The sequence below is a fragment of the Dermacentor andersoni genome, chromosome 9 (assembly GCF_023375885.2).
Source record: "Dermacentor andersoni chromosome 9, qqDerAnde1_hic_scaffold, whole genome shotgun sequence".
In the NCBI taxonomy this organism is placed as follows: Eukaryota; Metazoa; Arthropoda; class Arachnida; order Ixodida; family Ixodidae; genus Dermacentor; species Dermacentor andersoni.
The window spans coordinates 104,034,737-104,054,169 of NC_092822.1; the positions used below are offsets into that span (position 1 = coordinate 104,034,737).

The 19,433-nt window shown below is 49.7% G+C and overlaps 2 protein-coding genes across 2 annotated transcripts in view; one reads left to right on the forward strand and one right to left on the reverse strand.

The window, feature by feature from the left end:
- The first annotated feature begins 5,043 nt into the window (after positions 1–5,043).
- LOC126527901 (uncharacterized) overlaps positions 5,044–19,433 on the forward strand; it is a 110,891-nt gene continuing 96,501 nt past the window's right edge. Inside the window, exon 1 of the mRNA XM_072284267.1 lies at positions 5,044–5,139. The gene's annotated coding sequence lies outside the window, so the exon portion shown is untranslated. The remainder of the gene's footprint in view (positions 5,140–19,433) is intronic.
- LOC126527900 (protein max-like) lies at positions 15,725–16,150 on the reverse strand. The gene has a single exon (XM_050175744.2). It carries the CDS (start codon positions 16,148–16,150, stop codon positions 15,725–15,727), a length of 426 nt encoding a protein of 141 aa, XP_050031701.2.

Genomic DNA, 19,433 nt, shown 5'->3' on the forward strand with positions numbered 1-19,433 from the left:
AAGTGATAGCAGTATACCTTACAGTCTGAATTATGCTTGTCCAGCAAAGGGACTGTTTACGAACTGCGCGAGCGTCCTAAGCAGTGGTAGGTGCTGGTACGCATGGCCCAAGCATACCGCATCAGCGGTTATATAGTTATAAACGTTGTGCGGCGTGACTATGCGAGGCCCTATTGCTGTGTTAGCCCGTTTTCTCTTGCTTTTTCGAGAAAGAGGATGACAACCGAATTTCTCTTTCGGTTGTGTTTGTTCCGTTCTCTACGACGCACTCACATGCATTACGGAAATTTTGTCCTCAAAAATAGGCATCGCATTCTTTTTATGCGATCCCTCATATATTATGGCTGTATGCAGGCCAAAAGGGCAATGCCGAAGCGCACAGCTTACATATGTACCGTGCTGGTTCACCAACCGCAGTGATCGCTGTGTTGAGCAGCGCCATCGGCCTCGTGCAGGAAGGCTAGCGTAGACATATGGTAATTTGAAGCCTACTAGACTTGAAATGCGCAGGAACGATGCCGGTGCATCACAAATATTTGATTGCGCCTGCCGCTTAGATGTGTCGTGGTTGCCTTTGGTTGGCCGTGCACGAGCATGCGCTCTTATGCTTTATGTTTTACTCCCTACGCCAAGCGATCAGATATTGAGCAGATTTACCATTTCATGCTGCTAATACAGAGACAACGGTTTTCTTTGTTGAATTAAAACCGATATAACCAAAATAGTTCACAACACATTCACACACCGCGACTGTGCGAATGTGCGTACACCGCGGCTGATAAAACGCGTCACATTTTTGCGCCCCCAAAATATATTTCCGCCTACTGTAGTTACCGATGCACCGAAAGGCTTCCCTGATGACCTTATATGAACGGACACGGCGTAAATTTCACAAAGTACCATCTAAAACATCTCGAAATCGTTCCGCAGCACGCGACAGCAACACTTTCAAGCAGCGCCGCGCCGGATCGCCCAAGCCAGAGAGGAGGAAAGGCTCTCCGCGCGCCCTATCCTCCTCGCCCGATGAAACGGTCTATACGTTCGGCGATAGTTTCTGGTGTTTCTTTTCGCGCTCACGCTGCCTATTTAGCATGAAGTGCACTAAACGGTTCTGTGAGACGCACTGAAGGGTTTAAGTCGGTATGGCCGGACTTTCTGCTGGCATTGAGGCGGACGAAGCACGCCGCGCGATGTGTGCGCGCATATATTTTAGCCTACAATCAGCCTCGGAGATCAATTGTGTAATTCTGAATGTTCCATTCACTAATGTGTCTTTAATGCAGTATTATCCTCTAGTTCTAAGCAGCGGCCTAGGAGAAATGAAGCATACGCGACAATCATAACAGCGTGGGTACCGTTCTGCTACGGTAGGAGCAGTGCTCTTGTACTTTGACAAGCGTTCAAACTGTTCGCTGCAGGTTACATTACGTGACTACTTGGTTCGATGGATGAGTTGTCCACCCATGAATGAAATAGTTTTGGCTAGTAATAGCAGCAGTGGAGCAGTGGAGGTGGGGTCCCGAGCAAGAGGAGGCACTGCGCAACCTCGTAAATGCGCTCGTTTAAACCACCGAGTTAAGGCTACCAGATTTGAACAAAGAATTTGTCATACATACGGACGCCAGCGACCTTGGTCTAGGAGCGGTTTTGCTCCAACAGCACGAAGGAAGCTTGCGCCCGGTAGCATTTGCCAGCCGCTCTTTTTCCCGCAGAGAAAAATTATTGCGTGACAGAAAAGGAATGTCTCGCGATCATTTTCGCTCTCTAAAAGTTCGACTACTACACCGATGGAATAATTATTAAGCGAAAATCAGACATCCACCCGTTCGTAGCATATGCTACAAACGGTGGAGTTCCATACATCGATGGAGTTCCATTCATTGTCGAGACCGATCATATGGCGATAACTTGGCTTAGGCGTTTAGGAGAGCCGAGCGGCCGACTCGCGCGACGGGCGCTTCTGCTGCAGCGATACGACTTTATCGTTCGCTACAGGAGAGGAAAGAACAACGTTGTTGCGGACGCACTTTCGTGCGCCCGCCCATTGACTGTGAGAAGAGCAACATTACTACTCAACTCACCTCGCCGGAAACTGAACTTGGGAGCGGACTAACCACTGCGACGATTGAGGTCGTCAGGAGGAGTAACATTAATACCCATCGTGACTCCTCAGTGACTCAGCCTAAGAGCAGAGTACCTGTTACAATGCTCGACGGCGCTAGTCCCAAAGGAAGGGCGGAGGAACCCCCTTCTCAGGACGAAAACGTGAACCACTTGGACTGCGTCAGTTCAGTGGGGAGCGTGTTCGGCAGAAAGGAGCTGTTAGAGGCACAGCGGGAGGATCCCTTTTGTATGAAAGTGTTTGAAGGGCTCCGGGGCCGCGGCACACATGGGCGCAGCTGGTATTGCTGTGGGTGCGCGGCGCTCCGAAACAGCTGGTAGTGCGGTGAGCGCATTGGATTCCTACCTGCTAGACTCTGACGGCATCCTGCTGCGATACATTCCCGCGGAGAAGGATACACATGAGTCCTTCAAAGCGGTGATTCCACGCACGCTGAGAGGAGGACTTTTACGCTACTTTCACGATACGTGCCTCGCCGGGCATGCGAGCGGCCCTAAGACTTAAGTTGTACCGCTTTGCTACCTGGCCTGGAATAAAGCGGGATGTGATGAGCCACACCCGCTCTTGCAACGTGTGCCAATGCGTGAAGCCACGTGGTGGACGACCACCCGGGCTCATGCAGCCGATCTATTGCCGAACACCGTGGCAAATTCCGGCATGCGACGTCATGGGACCTCACCCCAGGACACCGAGCGGGAACCGATTCGTTCTCGTAGTCACAGACCATTTCAGCAAGTGGGTTGAACTGTTCCCCCTGCGGAAGCTGACGGCACGCGTAATCATGGGAAAGCTGATCGAGGTGTTCACACGATTCGGCTATCCTGAGCAGTTGATAACGGACAATGAGTCTTACTTCACTGCCAAACTCTTCGTGGACTCTTGTGCAGCTCTCGGCATTAAGCACAGGAGAACAACCACGTACCACGCGCAGACGTATCCCACTGAACGTGCGAACCGCAACATCAAGCACGTGCTCTTTGCATTTGCGGAGACGCACAATGAGTGGGACACTTGTCTTCCTGAAACTGGATTTGCGATCAGGTCGGCAGTGAACCGCTCGACTGGGTATACACCCGCCACCCTCAACCTTGGGAGGGAGCTGTTGAATCCGGTAGAACGAACTCTACAGGAACGCAGCAGCACGGAACTGGTTGTTTCGTCGGCACGCGCCGATTATGCGATTGGGCTGCGCGCGAAGGTAACGGAGGCTTTACGCAAAGCGCGACGGACCTGAGCACTGCAAGTGCCGAGCAGAAAGCGCAGTACAACCGCTCTCATCGGGAAGTTCACTACAAAGTGGGAGACATGGTGTTGAGGTGGAATCACGTCATAAGCGACGCCAGTAATAAATTCTCAGCTTCTCTGGCGCCGAAATGGACAGGACCGTACCGGGTGCGAGAGACTGTCTCTTCGCTCGTGTACAGGCTGCCGGACTTGAAGTTAAGACCGATCAGCCAACTGGTGCATGTCTGTGGCCTAAAACCCAACTACGACACAGAGGGAACGAGTGGGCCGAGGAGACGCTCTCCCGCGCCCGGAGGCAGCGGTATCGGGTGGCACAGCTCGACGTTCGAGCCCAGTGCGGCGTTACAACTTGCGATCTCGGCAGAACTAACACTGTGCGATTTGCAGAGGCTATATTATTGTGCGCGATATCGGACGGAACGCTCCTCCGATGTCAAGCGTCCAGGCTTCCAGAGCGAGCACGCGCTTTCTCTTTGGAAGAAACGAGAGGGGCTAACCAAATTGTCACAGCAGCAGACCGCCCGTCGGCAGCCGTGCAACAACAACCAAGAAGAAAAGACCGTCTTCGCTGTGGGTACGAACGCGCAGGCCGTAAGCAGTCAGCAACGCAGTCCACGCAACAAGCGGTGAGAAAAGCGGATCCTCCCGCAGCCAACAACGAGGTGAGATGCGCAGCGAGCGACTTCCGGTACGAAATGGTCGCAGCGGCGCAGAATTCACCGAAGCGCGCCGCACAACCCCGCACCGAGTTGCAAGTCCCGCAACCAAGCACCCAGCCTCAAGGCCGAGCGGAAGACTTAGCCCGCTAGAACAGAGTTGACCCCTGCGGCGCAGCGAGGTGCAAGCTATCGCCAGGCGTGGGTCGGCGCGCCTTTGCTGATCTTGCATGCCGAAATCCGCGAGAGCAGCGGAGGCGCAACGACTGAGAAAGCTGTGTCGGGACGAACAGGAAGAAACGCGTTCGACCATACCACAGGGCGACGACCTCCGGGAACAGCAGAAGGCAGCTGTCCTGCGCCATCTCGAGGCTGGTTCGGGGATCGCGTCAGCATAATCGAAGCAGCCAAAAGAAATCGAGGGGCCCTATCGCCACCACGGACCCGGCACGTCCGACTAGGCAGGTGACGCCGCCGAGAAGAAACGTGGCCCGGACCCGGCGGCCTTCCCGCCTCCTACTATATCCCGTTACTGCCAAGCTGCTCCGTACCGTCATTCAATGTTCCGGCCTGGCTCGCGACTATACCTACACGGCGTCAACGGCGGTCTGCCAGCTATAGCTGCTCCCTCACCAACATGGACTCAAACCGTGTTGATATCGGAGTAGCATGTCCCTCTCAGGAAAGCCTCAGGTGACGGCGGCCTCTTTGCGGCTAAAGGGGGATGTTAAGGAGTGGGGGATGTGGGATCGCACGCGCATCCCGATATCTCCGGAACGGCCACGCGGTTATCACGCGATAATCACGTGCTCGCTCGCGGAGGGTAGCGGGGAGAGGGCACGTTCGCCCCTCCCGCTGCTCTTCGCGCCTGGCCGCGACGCCGCAGCCCAAGGCACCCCATTCCCTCCTTTCCCTTTCTTGGAACCGGGGAGACTCCCTCTCCGCCGCTCGGGGACAAGCGCTATTCCCACGATGCATCTTTGTCTTTCGGCTGAGGAGCTTGCGACTGGCCGCATCTCGATTCAGCCGCTGAGAGCGCCGCACGCCGTCCCCCTGCAGCGTTCGGCCTTCGTGAGCGACTGGCCGGCCCAGGGCCCGAGCGCGGATCTACTCTTGGTGAGCTGACCCCTTATCAGCCTCTTTTGTGGTTTCCAACATTGTGCGGTTCCTTTCGCCTCAGAAGTGCGGAACGCTCCGCCGCTGTGGTTTTGTTTTGTATTTCTGTTTGCTGTTGTTGTTATGTTGGTACTTGTGTCCTAAGGTGAATAAACACCTTAAGTCAGAGCTCACCCTGTCCTCCTGGCCAGAACCCTCCGTGGTCGCAACTCGCTGCGAACCGCGGGTTAGGGGTCGCAGCTCTGACTGTTAGGGCTGCTGCGAAAGTGCTAGCGAGCTACTGCCGCTCCGACGGCGCTGTGCGATCCAGAGAAGGGTCACGTGCGCACGCGCGAGCTTGAGTAATACCCCTATAAGAGACAGGGAGTGACGAGCCTCCACCGAAAGCAACCCCGGGACGCCGACCGGCGTTCAAGCCCAAGCCCGGCGTTCCAGCCAAACGCCGTAGTACAACCCAGACGCCTCCGTGTTAGCGGGATAGCAAAATAGTTGTTGAGGTCTGGGATTTGTGGGCGCGCAGGATGTGCGTCGGCGGTCGTCATTGTGTTTTGAAGTCCGCAAAACCATGGTCCACCGCCCTAGACCATCGAGTCATCGTGGCAGATGTGAGATGGACGATTTGCGGTAATTGGTTTATATTCTCCTTTCGATTAATGGCAGCTAACTATTTGACTGGTCTTTGTGTCGCGACGTTGAACTTTCGTAGACTAAGCGGGCGTAGAAGGTAATGATAAGCTAACCGTATTCTTGTTGAAAATATTGACTTATGGGCTGTTCAAGAAACAAAAATTGCGACTGATAAATACAATGAGCAAATGGTTAACAACATGGTTAACGTTTCCCGCCCCAGATATACCGTATGTGTATGTCACGTGGTGAATAGGTCTAGGGGCTGCCTTTTTTTTTTTTTTTTTTGCGTAACAGCATTGCTGTAGTTAAAGCCGTCACGTCATCCGAGGATTGTAGAATAGTCCTCTGTGATTTCGCTTTTTCAGAGATGCCTTGGAGAACAACATGTGTTTATGCTCTGAAAGTAGCGCGGAAGCGGGAAGTCTGTTTTTGCTGATGCTCAGCAGTACTTGAATTGTGAAAGGCATATCATTTTACTGAGTGATATTTATTGTGTTTGCATTTCAGAAAATAAATCTAATCTTACCAGTGTTTTTGATAAATGTGCCGTGCATTTAAGTTCGCCTGTAAGGGAAGAAAAACTTGACATTGTTTATGTGTTGTCAAGCGAAAACCATACCATGTATACGCACTGCAGGTCAGTGTCATTGCAGGCTAGACAGAATTTATGCTCCGTTAATCTTTGTACCTTTATTTTCAAGTTATCAAGTGTTACATGTTAGCTTTAGCGATCATTACCTGGTTATGCCAGCCATAGGAAAGAAACAAAGAACATCAAAATTCATCTGGGACTTATGGAGGCTAAATAATAAGTTTTTGACAGAATATGTTTCCCAAAGGGCAGTGCAAGAAAAGCTTGAAAATTCGCTCAGCACAACAACGTCAGCGTTCTTCATTGCAGAATGGGAACTCTTCAAGAGAGACGTTAAATTCACCGCAATTTAAAAAGCATGCCTAGTCTATCATAAAGGACGCTGAGAACGAGGTCGCGGGATCGAATCCCGCCCACGGCGGCCGCATTTCGATGGGGGCTAAATGCGAAAACACCCGTGTACTTAGATTTAGGTGCACGTTAAAGAACCCCAGGGGGTCGAAATTTCCGGAGTCCTCCACTACGGCGTGCCTCATAATCAGAAAGTGGTTTTGGCACGTAAAACCCAGTAATTTAATTTTTTAAAGTCTATCATAAAGAAAAAGAGCGTGAAAATGACTTGCACCTTAGGTTAAAATACATGTTCTGCGCAGAAAGCGCTTCACCTGGCTTATCTTCGAAAGAAATCCAAGAAGTCTGAGCTTGAAGTCATGGATGAAGAAAGGTACAGGGGTGCGGTATTAAGGGCAAGGGCCGAGAGTTTATAGATGGGAGAGACGCCTCCCAAGCGAGCAACAAGCCACGATAAGAAACACGCGGTTTTCAAAGAAATAACAGAAATAAAGTATCAAGGGGAAGTCACCAATAGTGTTGGAATGACTGAGCGCGCATTTGAGTCTTATTACAAAAGTTTGATGGGGAAAAAGACATGTTATATTGAACGTTTTAGAACTGCAGACTTCTTGCCATTCATGCCAATGTTATCAGGCGAGGTCTGTGAAGCGCTCGACAGAACAATAAGCCTTTCGGAAGTTGAGGATGCGATTGACGAACTTAGTCCTGGCAAGTCGCCGAGGCCTGATGGTCCTGGAGTGGCTTTTTATAATTAAAAGTGGAATAGCTGTAGTATTACACTGCGGGATAAGGGAGATGTACGAGAACAAGGAAGCGCCTCCTTCTTTTCGGACATCGCACGTTATTTTAATTCCTAAAGCGAAAGACTGTGCGAGGCTTTTGGCGGTTGAAGCCTACGGACCAATAAGCTTAACAAATACGGATGATAAAGTTTACACTTAAGTACTGGTGCGACGATTACAGACTGTCATAAAATAGTTTGTGGGCCCCCATTAGACATGCGGTATCAAAGGCAGGTCAATCTTTTCGAATGTACGTACTGCAAGGACCATGCTGGAATGTTGCGAAGAAAGGGAGGACAGAGTCGCTATGATACAAATTGACCTTGAAAAGGCTTTTGATAGAGTCGTCCATGATGTCATGCTCTTGCTTTTAGAATATGTTAAGCCGCTACAGTGATAACAGATGGAGTAAGAATGGTGTACAAATATTGCACTGTAAAGTTAGTAATTAATAGGAAATTAGGCTCCAGTATAAAAGTGGAATCATCAGTAAAACAAGGATGATGTTTGTCGCCTCTGTCTTGTATTTAGAGCCGTTTTGTTTGAAAATAGTTAAGCCAATGTATTCGTGGGTTTATCTATGCAGGAATTTATACTAGAGTTTTGACTCATGCAGATGACGTGGCAATCTTTTGCTGTGATACAGACAGCGTGGATAAGACGATGAAAGAGGTTGTTTCTTTTTGCGCCGCAACTGGAGGTGTAGTCAGCTGGACTAAGTGCCTAGGCTTATGGTACGGCAGCTGGCCACAGGCACCCGAGTATTTCTGCAGCATGAACTGTAGCGTTACTCCTGAAAAATATCTTGGGGTGCCATTACAAGGTTACCGTGACACTGCAGCGTATTGGATCGAAGTAAAAAAAGTTAAAGATCAGACAGCAAAGTGGGGCGGACATAATTTTTCGATGTTTTCAAGGGTTAGGGTTTGTAATTTATTCTTAGCTACAAAAGTGTATTATGTACTACAAGTGTTATGCCTGACGAGAATTTCGGTGCAGAAATTCCAGTGTTTGCGGTATATATATGGGGACCACTTAGGAAAGAACTAGCCGGTGTAACTTGTTTCATTCTGTGAAGGATGGGGGGACTAGGGCTAAGACATTTGTTTTGGAGACCGATTGTTAGTAGGTTCTTTTTCTTAAAGGGCCCCTCACCAGGTCTGGCCATTTTGAGCTCACAAGCGCATAGCATGTATTGCGCGATGACAATCGTGGCTGCAAAGTATTACATCGCTACGCGCCGCGGAAATATCTGACATTTCAATCCGAACGCCGTTTCCCTCTTCACTCGCGGACGCCGCGCTCCAAGCCGGACGGTGACGTAATCGTGCCCCTGCGTCTATGTAATTGTGTCCGCAGTGTGACGTCACTCGTGGTGACACGTGACTTGGAGAATTATTCAAAATTATTCAAGACAGCATCTGTTATCTGTGCGACCTGTTGCTTGAATTGATGAATTGAAGTTTAGAGTAATAATAAAACACACAAACGGAATGTCTGCGTGTTTTTTGTTTTACTTCGCACCAAAGCAAGAGAGATGTACTTCCGCTTCGTCTGCTTGTTCCTACGGTCGTGCAGTCACGTGCGCAGGTACCGAAACTATGCCATTTTTCTACCGTATTCCCGCGCGTGATCACGCTCTGCGATCCGCTTGTTCTGCCTCAGTATTCGTGTAGCACAGAATTATCCCACTAGTCATGTTTCCTTGCGCACAGCGCTCTAAATCGTGCGCTGCGCGAACGAGACAACAGCTGGCACGCGACGCCGTCGGCGGAAGTGCGTAGCGCCGAAAAAAAAAGCGAGGAGCAAAAAAAATGAAGGCGAGGCATGTGACGTATGCGTCACGCGATCCTCGAGGTGTGGTATGGGAGAACGCAGGGAAGGAATTTCGTTTGCGTAGGCTATAGACGTGGCGAGTGGAAAGAGCGCGTTGCGTGGCAGTGGAGCCCGCCTGCTGAAATCATGGGTTCGCGGCACTGAAATATTTCTATCTCGGCTATTAATGAGCTGATTTACTTAGTTCCCTATTTACTTACTTACCATACTTTCCAGCGCACTGTCCTGTGCTCTTTACTCGCTCGTCCTGTGTTGCGCAGTTCCTGTTTTTATTCTGATTTGAAAAATTTTTGCGCCAGAACGCTCCCTAGAGGATACGTAACAACTTCCAGCGTATAACCAAAATTTGCTATGGGGCCTGGTGAGGGGCCCTTCAAGACACCAGAGTGATATATTTCTGCGTACTGTTATTCAAGTGAGATTAAGTTCTTGCTTGCCTGAGTGGGTTGTCTCATCAACAAATGAACAAATTCCAACACCAATTGGTTTCTTAGGGAAGTTATGTCCTTTTCTTTACTGAAAGCACATTTTTCTAATGAAGTTTTGTCTTCTCTGACGCGTAAGAAACTCTGTTGTGAGCTGGCTGATGTTTTCTTGCCGCTTCCTGTATACCGCGCGATGTATAACTGATAACCTGAACGCAATGTACTGAAACGCGTAAAAAAATGCCGGTTATATCTTCAGCGAAAACGTTCTTTCTTCAATTGCATTCTGACATTTACATTGTGAAGCCATGGCTACAAAGCAAGGGCTTCTTTGTTCTATGGTCTGTTAACTGCATCATGTGTAAGAAAGCTGAAACTATTGAGCACATCTTGGATTGCCATGACTCCGTTTTCTTGTGGGATGTTCACAAACGAACTCTGAAGATTCAAAGAACTGCCGATAAGCCCTTTCGGTATTCGGTTATTACCATGAGCAGGCACAGGGGGAGTGCTGGCTGACAGGATAATGCTTTTGTGTATGAGCAGCGTGCGGAAAACGCGTATGGATGTCCGGAGGGCCCGCGTAGATGAAAGGTCTGCGAGGGAACACCTAAGTGAAAGTCTTAGGTACAGGCGTGTGATGCCGTCAAGCGCATGATTGAACCGCCAGAGTGGTTTCAGGAGCTTGACAGTTTGGTGTCGGTGATATTCTCTTTGAGTGCCTTTTAAATCAGTACAGTCTCTCCAAATGATGTAATAATATTTTTATACACCAGGTGACCTGCTTTGTAAGCGTTTACGTGGTGGTGTAATGAAGGTAATAAAGAACAAGAAAGCGTCCATGGCGTAATGGTTTCGGTATCAGGCTTCTGTTCTAAAGGTCCTGTGTTCGAATCCTGCCCTTGGACAATTTTAATAATGGTTATGAAATTATTTATTACGCAGTACATTGTTGCAAATGACAAGTTTACAAAGTCACGAAGCAGCTTGAAGCCAGAAGGACGAAGTTTAGGCAAATCCATGTACTTCCCATGCTGATACAATTGCTCCCATTGCAGCTGCCGTAGGTACTAGCGACAGAGTTCCCTGTAGTAATTATTGTATGAAATTCTATGTAAAAACACGTTTGATTAATGGATGCACGCCTGCAGCAACAGTTTCGTTTTACCTTTGAAGTAACAATAGTGCGCCGCATATCGACATCAGCGCTTGTGCCCGTTGCCTGCGCCGTCATCTGTCTACAAGACTGCTTTGCTAACACCTGCATGACTATGCCATATCAAAAACTGTCGTATGGTTTCATTTTCGATGGTTCAGTGCACAGTAAACTATGTAAAAATTAGGTGTGCAAAGTGTCATTGAAATATCTTTATTAGAAATATAATTATGTTCGTTGGTCTAAGAAAGAAATGCGAAAAAGTTGGGTTTGATAAAAGAAGTCAGAACGAATTGAAACACCTGTTGCGCTCACAAAATAACATCTAGAACAGCTCCGAAGAGGACCCGCACAAAACAGTTCTGTTTTCTGCCATCATCCGTCTAGTCATTACACCACCAATACTGGCCCATTTTGACCCCTCATGCAATTGGGGCTGTCCTTGGCCAAAAACAGCACAGCAAGGAACATGTCATCGCCTACGCTATTCGTCTTATTTCATCGTCGGAACGAAACTTTTCCATCACTGAACGCGAGTGCCTGGATTTAGTGTGGGCTGTCACCAAATTTAGACGTCACTTGTTTGGCCGAACTTTTTCTGTGATTACAGACCATCATGCCCTCTGCTAGCCCTCGTCGCTCAAGGATCCGTCTGGACGTCTCGGCCGCTGGGAACTACGGCTCCAAAAATACTCGTTTGTTCTGCACCGAAAATCTGCACGATTCACCAATACACAGATTGCTTATCACGCCACCCTGTCGATGCTCCCGACATCATAGACCCTGACTCAGACACCCGTGTACTATCCATCCTCGCTTCGGATGATATACCCAACGAACAGCGACGGAGGCGTCTTTACGGCTCATCATCGACCGTCTAACCGCTCCATCACTAGACGATTCTGTTCGCCTGTTTGAGCTACACGACAACGTTCTGTATTGTCGTAATCTCAGCTCAGGGGGCCCAGAGCTTTTGCTTGTCCTACCTCGCCACCTACGCTCCAGCGTTATTCACCAGCTTCATGACGTACCAACTGCCAGTCACCTAGGTGTCTCGCGTACATACGCCCGCATCCGGCGTCAGTTTTTCTGGCCTGGCGTGTGTCGTTCTGTGCGCCACAACGTCGCTGCTTGTGAACGCTGCCAATGCCGCAAGCGCCTTCTAGTGCTGCTTGCAGGCCAGCTCCAACCTACTGATATCCCTGTAGAGCCATTCTTCCGCGTCGGCATTGACCTTCTAGGCCCTATCCCTACGTCCATCTCGGGAAATAAATGGGTTGCGGTCGCGGCAGACTACGCCACGCACTTCGCAATCATCAGGGCATTGCCGACAAGCTGTTCTACAGGCGTCGCTGACTTTCTCCTCAACGACGTAATTCTACACCATGGAGCCCCTCGGCAGCTCCTTACTGCTCGCGGGAGGTACTTCCTCTCCCGAATGATAGATGACATCCTTCGTGCCTGTTCCACTGAACATAAGCTCACCACCGCTTATCATCCACAGACGAATGGACTGATCGAGCGCCTGAACCGAACGCTAACTCAGGTGCTGCCCATGTATGTTTCACCCGATCGCCGTGACTGGGACAGTACGCTACCATTTGTTGCCTTTGCGTATAATTCGTCACGGCATGACACCACTGGATATTCCCCGTTTTATTTACTGTTTGGCCGACATCCCTCGTTGCAATTCGAGACTCTCCTTCCGTAGGGCTCCTCAATCGCCTACTGAATACGCCAGTGACGTCGTTAGTCGAGCCCGTGCAGCTCGTCAACTTGCCCACGACTGACTGTGTGCTTCGCAAAAGTCCCATTGCGACAGCCGACAAAGTGCACACTTCACGACTGGCTCTTTGGTCCCCCTATGGTCGCTATGCTGCCGCATTAGCCTCTCAGAGATGCTCCTCCCACAAACTGCCCTACAAGGTGCTGCGACAATTTGGTTACGTCATTACGAGATTATATCCCTTGGCACTGCTTCTTCGACCTCCTCGCTACCAAGTGATGTTCACGTTTCCTGGCTGAAGCCGTAGTTCCCTGCTAGCTCCTCACCTTCATAGCAAGCGCCAGGATGGCGCTTCCACCACCGGAGGGTGACGTTACAGAGCGATCGATGCATGGATGAACGCGAGGCTTAGCAGAGCAATGAAGACGACGATGAGGACGCTTGCACGTGGGCGGGATCAGACGTCTTCTCTTGCCCTAGTTTGCTTTGTAAATAATATGTAAATATATCCTTCACCTACATCTCGCCTCTGTCACAATACGATGAGAGCGTGAATGGCACATTATGCGTATTTATTGTGTGAAGAGAAGCTTAGCGTTTTGTCGAAGCACACACTAAGATCTTTCATTTAATCGAGCCTGGGCAGTGCAGCATCCCGAAGGGTGTGTGAAAATTGCACGTGGCGTGTTTTCCACGTTTAACTTATTATACCATAGCTTTGGGATCGTTTAAGAATACCTTATTGTTTCTGCACCACTTCCAGAGTGAACATATGTCTTTTTCGATGTCAATGCTGTTGTGAGCACTGTTGACAATCTTAAACAGCTTTAAGTCATCGGCATACAAAGCCATGCTCTTTACCTATTAAAATGTTCTTAGCACTAGCAGAAAACACGGAATGCGAAACCAACTGAAACACTTATAGCGCAGCGCAGAGGATAGATATAGGCCGGTTGTTAGCAGCTGCACTTCTAGCACCCGATTTGTGCACGGGCACTATCCATGCTACCTTCCAAGTACGAGAAAACGTAATATACTTTAAGGAAGTACTGAAGATGCTTGTGAGAACAGGGACAAGTACGTTTCTATACATCTTAAGCGGTGCGTGAGGATCACCATCAGCACCACAAGAAAGGGAAGGCATTAGGCGTTTCATTTTCATACACTTGAAAACAAGGTCTTCATTGACTGATAGCGTACACACCGTGCCACACTGAGAAGGAAGGTTGCTTGAAGCATCTTTTACCCCATATACAGAACAGAAATGTTCTGCATAGGCATCAGCAGTGTTAGAGACAACGTCATCATTTCCACCAAGAAGACGTGGCACTTTCGCGCTCTCTTTAGCTAGAGTGATAGCGCACGAAGCTCGAGAAATATATTAAATAGTGTGTCATGCTGGCTTGAACACATTCAATGTAGTCTTAGGAATCATTGTAATAATAATAATAATAATAATAATATTCTCAGTGGTAACATGGCCCTCTAGACAGCTCGCAAGACTAAAGAAAAGGCTGAGGCGTGTATGCTAGAGCGGCTGATAGGCAGCCATCTAGAGCAGGAATTTGCATGATGTAGAGGACACGCTCACACACGTACACACGCTTGCTCACTCGCACAGCCCGTCACACACACATACAGGGCAAGAACTGGGCGGTCGACGGGTGGACAACACGCAGGAGCGCCGATTTAGTCCGGCCCACGGAGTGGTCCGGTAGCAAGAAAGGGTAGTCCGAATGCCAAGGAAGTGGAGAGAAAGCCATGTATGCCTGATGTTCACATGGAGTTGCGGTATCAGGCCGCACAGGTGTGATGGGGCTCAGGCTGAATCGAAGGCGTCATTAGATGGGCATACAGACAGGCTGTAGGACTTCCCGCACGCACGGCGAGCGATAAAATCCTAGCCCTAGGTGTACACAGACTCGAATAAGTCATGGAAGCCCAAAAGATAGTACGATACAAAATGCTCGCACACAGGGAGCTACAGGCAGGTGCACGCTCAACAAACGCGGCATAATTCAGAAACGCATCACAGTACGGTACAAAGGTAAACATGCATTGCCGCAACCTACGAAAGCACCTTAAGATGTCCCCTGCACCTAGTAGCGTGCATCCAGAACACCACAAAAAAAGGAAAGGAGGGAAGAATGTGTTAAAGCAATAGGGGAAAAGATTCCACGACTCTCAGGACGCGGCCTACGTAGACGCGGCAGAGTACTATAGCCCACCGCAGCATGTCCATCGTAGCAGTAGACGCGCATGGTGACCTTAAAGCAAGCGACTTGATTCGAACCGTCAACGCCGAAGTATCCGAGAAATCGGCCCGTACCCGTAAGTACCCGTAATCAGCGACTCCAAAGCCGCCGTACGCAACTTCGCGAGGGGGCGCATCTCGCAGGAAGCAGAACGGATCCTGGTTAACTTTCGCGAGCAGCGGGCACTCTATATCATCCGGGCGCACGCTCATTCCTCCCCCCTGGCAACGATACGGCTCACGCCACGGCTCGAGCCACCGTCGCGGCTCCACTAGGGTCGAGAGGACACCGCACGGAGATCAGGACTCATTACAGGTTGAGAAGGGCCCGGTATTCCCCCGCGCACCCACCACTTACTAAGCAACATGCAGTGGCCTGGCGCCTCCTAAAACTCAGGGCCATCCAGCTGGACAACGTCACCGCCAGGGCTCAAGGGCGACTGGTCACAGTTTAGGGTTGGGCTGTTCTCCCTAAACTGCTGGACATTGAATAAAGTTCTCTCTCGTTCGACGTTAATTCTATTGCTGCAGCGGCCTGACAAAATATGCAACTCTTCTATTCAAGGAAATGAGTATTCGTTATACATCTCGTGCATAGAACTGGGCGCGCATACCCTTCACCCAAAAGCATCTCCTGTCCCATGTTCTACGCCATGCTCCAGTGTGGCTTTCAACCGCCATCAAACGATGTCATGCTGCCTCCGCGGCTGCATCTGCAGAGGCTTGTTCAGCCTTTGTATGTGTCACGTATAGGACATCTTCTGTCCAAGAATGGCGTGGTGGACACAGATGATCCTGCAATGACTGTTTTATTACTATTGGTCGATTCTCTAAATTGAAGCTCCGGGAGCCTCTGGGTCGGACGAGCCACAAGGCTGGGCAGCGGCATCAGAGCTCCCATCAGAGTCGCGCTCGAGGTCCAATGGGCTGGGCGTGAAGGCAGCCGAGATGGCAGCACGCCTGGTCATCTTGAGTTTCTCCAAAGCCTCGATTTGTTCGTCGAGGAGCTCCTTCTCTCGCCTGAGTTCTTTGATGGAATGCAGACGCTCCCTGTTCTTCCACCGCATGGACTCGATGTAGTCGGTCGTCCTCTCTAGGATCCGAGCCCGCGATGCCTTCTGCAGCTGCAGACCTGGCACTGCGTCACGCAAGCTTTTGAAAGTCTGATTGACCACGTGCCTTCTTCGTCGTTCCACGTCTCTGTGGTGTGCCCTCCTGGTAGCCTTGATGTCCACATCACACTGTTCGTCGCTCATTGTACCCGTTCTGGTAGGCAACTCACAGAACGAAACGGTTTAATAGACGTGACAAAGGAGGGGCTTTGCAAGAGCACTAGCAGCAACAGGCGGCCCAGAGAACATGAGCACGTGCGGTGAAACACGGTCAAGAACGTGGCACGAGGCCGCTAAAGAAACGGTTAGGCGCGCGACGCCAATTTTTCCCCCTCATCGTCGTCCTTCGTTTGTTTTCAGCAGTGATTCCTTCATTAGTGGCTCTGGTCTGTATTTAGTAAAGGTTATCTTCTGTATTTAGCCATAAAGTAATTAGTTAAATACTTAATAGTGCATTTTTGGTAATTAGTCGACTGTACATTTCAATTTTTTTTGCATGTCTACCTCTTCGAATAGACCAGCTCATGGACTAGAATTGTGTCATCTGCCACTGACAACATGAAAAAAAATTTTGAAAGTGTTCGCTGAGGCACCTGATTACACACATATCTTAATTATGAGGCATGCCCCTCATATTATTTTTAATTTTTGTTTGTGGGGGGAGGTGGCCTTCCAGTGAGAAGCTTACGACGCTAAAGTGGGGAGGATATATGTACACTGAATTGAATTCTGGGGTTTTACGTGTTTTACGCGCCAGAACCACGACTTGATTATGTGGCACGCCGTAATGGGGCACTCCGGATTAATTTTAACCACCAGCGGACCTTTACCGTGTCCCCATTGCACGAGACACTGGCGTATTTGCATTTCGTCGCCATCGAAACGCGGTCACCATGCCCGGGATTTGGTCCAGTGACCTCGTGCTTAGCAGTGGAACACCATATCCGCTAAACCACCGCAGCGAGTGATATACACAGTGTCCCATAACTTTAGCCAGAGTTTAAAAATATGCAAATACTACGTAGCTGGAGAGACCAAATGTAATACTGTTTGCCGTCGCTTGGAGATACTCAAAATATTTTAAATGTGTAACCATTTCAATGGTCACCCAACGAGAAAACTGCCCGTCCGCCCTTCCTTCGCGTAAGGCGATCGCTTTCAATATAGAGCCAGCCAGCTGTGGAAGAAGACGACGACGAACGCGCGAGAAGTGGCACGAAGATTTGTGGGTGGGCCAACTTGAAATCTGGGCGTGGGTCAAGTTAGTTACGCTTGGGGTTAGGCCAGCTTTAAATGTGAGGGCGGGCCAACCTAAATTTGTGCGTGGGCCAACTTGAAATTTGGGGATGGACCGACTTGAATTTTGGAGATTGGTCAACTTGAAATTTTGGGATGGGCCTACTTATTTTGAGGGTGGTGGAACTAAAATTTTAGTACGGGCCATCTTAAATTTGGGCGGGACAACTTAAATTTGGGGTAGGCCAACTTGAAATTTGAGTGTGGCCCTACTTGCAGTTTGGATGTGGCCCTAGTTGAAATTGGGGGGGGGGGGGGGGGCAATGTTCATTTGAACATTGCTGAGCGTTTTCGAGTTACGAACACCTCGCGGGCAAGAGAGCGCGTTTTCAGTGGGCCTTACCGAGGCGCATTCAGAACGCAGGCGAGAGCTTGTGTGGTCAAGGAACGCGTGCATAACACGGGCTTGCGTGAGCGACCGCGAGGGTGACATGGCAGCTCGGCGATGCACTCTCCCCTCACGCAATGCCCCACGTGCTACTGCGGCAGCTGGTGTTCGCTTTCGAGCGGTATGCTCCGTCGAGGCACGCTCATGCCCGCATGCCCGGCGTTCCGGTTCAATTGGTACAATTGCACTGAAGAGCTTGGATGCGGCGGCAAGATCTGTCTACTAACGCCTAAACATTCTCTGCCACCGGAAAGGCCATGGGTAGACATGCATAAGCTAGGAAAGGCAAGTAAGCAACACTATGCAAATACGAAGCCAGGGTCGAGCCAAACAGTGCTTAAGCTTTAGTAGACAATTATCACCATTCCTGTAGTTTTCTTTTTTTTACAGCGCAGCTCATAGGCGCCCGTTCCTGCTGCGAGCGTCAGCATACTCGTAACCGAGCGAACGAGCGCAGCGAAGGATGAAAGAGCGAACGCAGAGCGTCGATGAAAGACGGCGATGGCGCAGGCACTGTAGCGCAGGGAGCGCGAGGATGAAAGCGGAGGAGGTGCGTATGACGAAAGCGGGAGAAGAAAAGCGAAGTACCGCGCAAGACGGGATTTTGCGGCGACGATGGATACGAGATGGCGCCAGAGGCTCGTGCGTCGTCTGTTCACCGATGACGCCGCTGATACCATATATAGAGACAAAGGACAGCATGAGCGGTCTGTATGCGCCGGCTGCTGTGAATCGCGCCCACGCGTCACCCACGCGCTGCCTCTTGGGATTTGCTGATTAGCGAGGCAGTCGCGCCACACTTCACTCCGTTTGCAACGTACTGCACGAGACAGGTTGCACGCGCCAGCCAATATATCGCGAAATGAAAACATCTATGCGAGCGCTCTTGTATACGTGTTTTCGAAAGCATTCGGGAGTATCGTAATCGTCACAGATTTTTTTTTCTTTTCCATTTACGTACTGCACAGAACCTTCCTCAACGTCTTCTTGTTCTCCAAACAGCAGTACAATAACGAATGTTAAAAAGGAATACTTTGCCGGAAATATTCAGCTGCGTATATTCCTACTTCAAATTATTTATGAACTAATTTGGATCTCTTTGAAGAAGCTTGCTCTATTCATGGGACTACCTCAGCGTCAATAAGCTTCAAGCCACGCATGTGCACTAAAAGAAAGTGTGCTGGCCAGCGAAGGTTGTTTGCTTACCTTGCAACGTCCGCATCTATTATCACCAGCTTGTTGCTTGGCGCAATCGTTGAAGTGAAATCAAACTATAGTTATATTACTGGGCGGGGAAAGTGTAGTCATCAAGCATCGGCACGGAGACGTGGCACGATAGAAATAATGCCGACAAGGTGCTTCTCTCCCGTTTCGTTTATGCGCTCCGATTTCTGTTTTCCTAGTGACGAGCCAAGGCACTAACACATTGTACGATAAAATGATGCTACGCGCGTTCCCGAAAACGCCGATAACCGCTGCGAGCACGGGTCCGTCGCTGCGCTTAATTACTATGCTTTTGTCGTTGTCTATAACTGAAACAGTGTTTTAATAAATTAATTTACGCTTTCCATTCGTGTGTACAACTTTTCACAGGCACTCGCCGTGCAACGCGGAGACGGTCCGCTTTCTTGCCACGCTAGCTGTGAAATCATTTGTAGGACCGCTTGTAGAAGAGTGAATTTACTATATCAGGCTGTATAATAAATCTAAAATAGACGCAAAGTCGCCAGCATAGCACGCGCA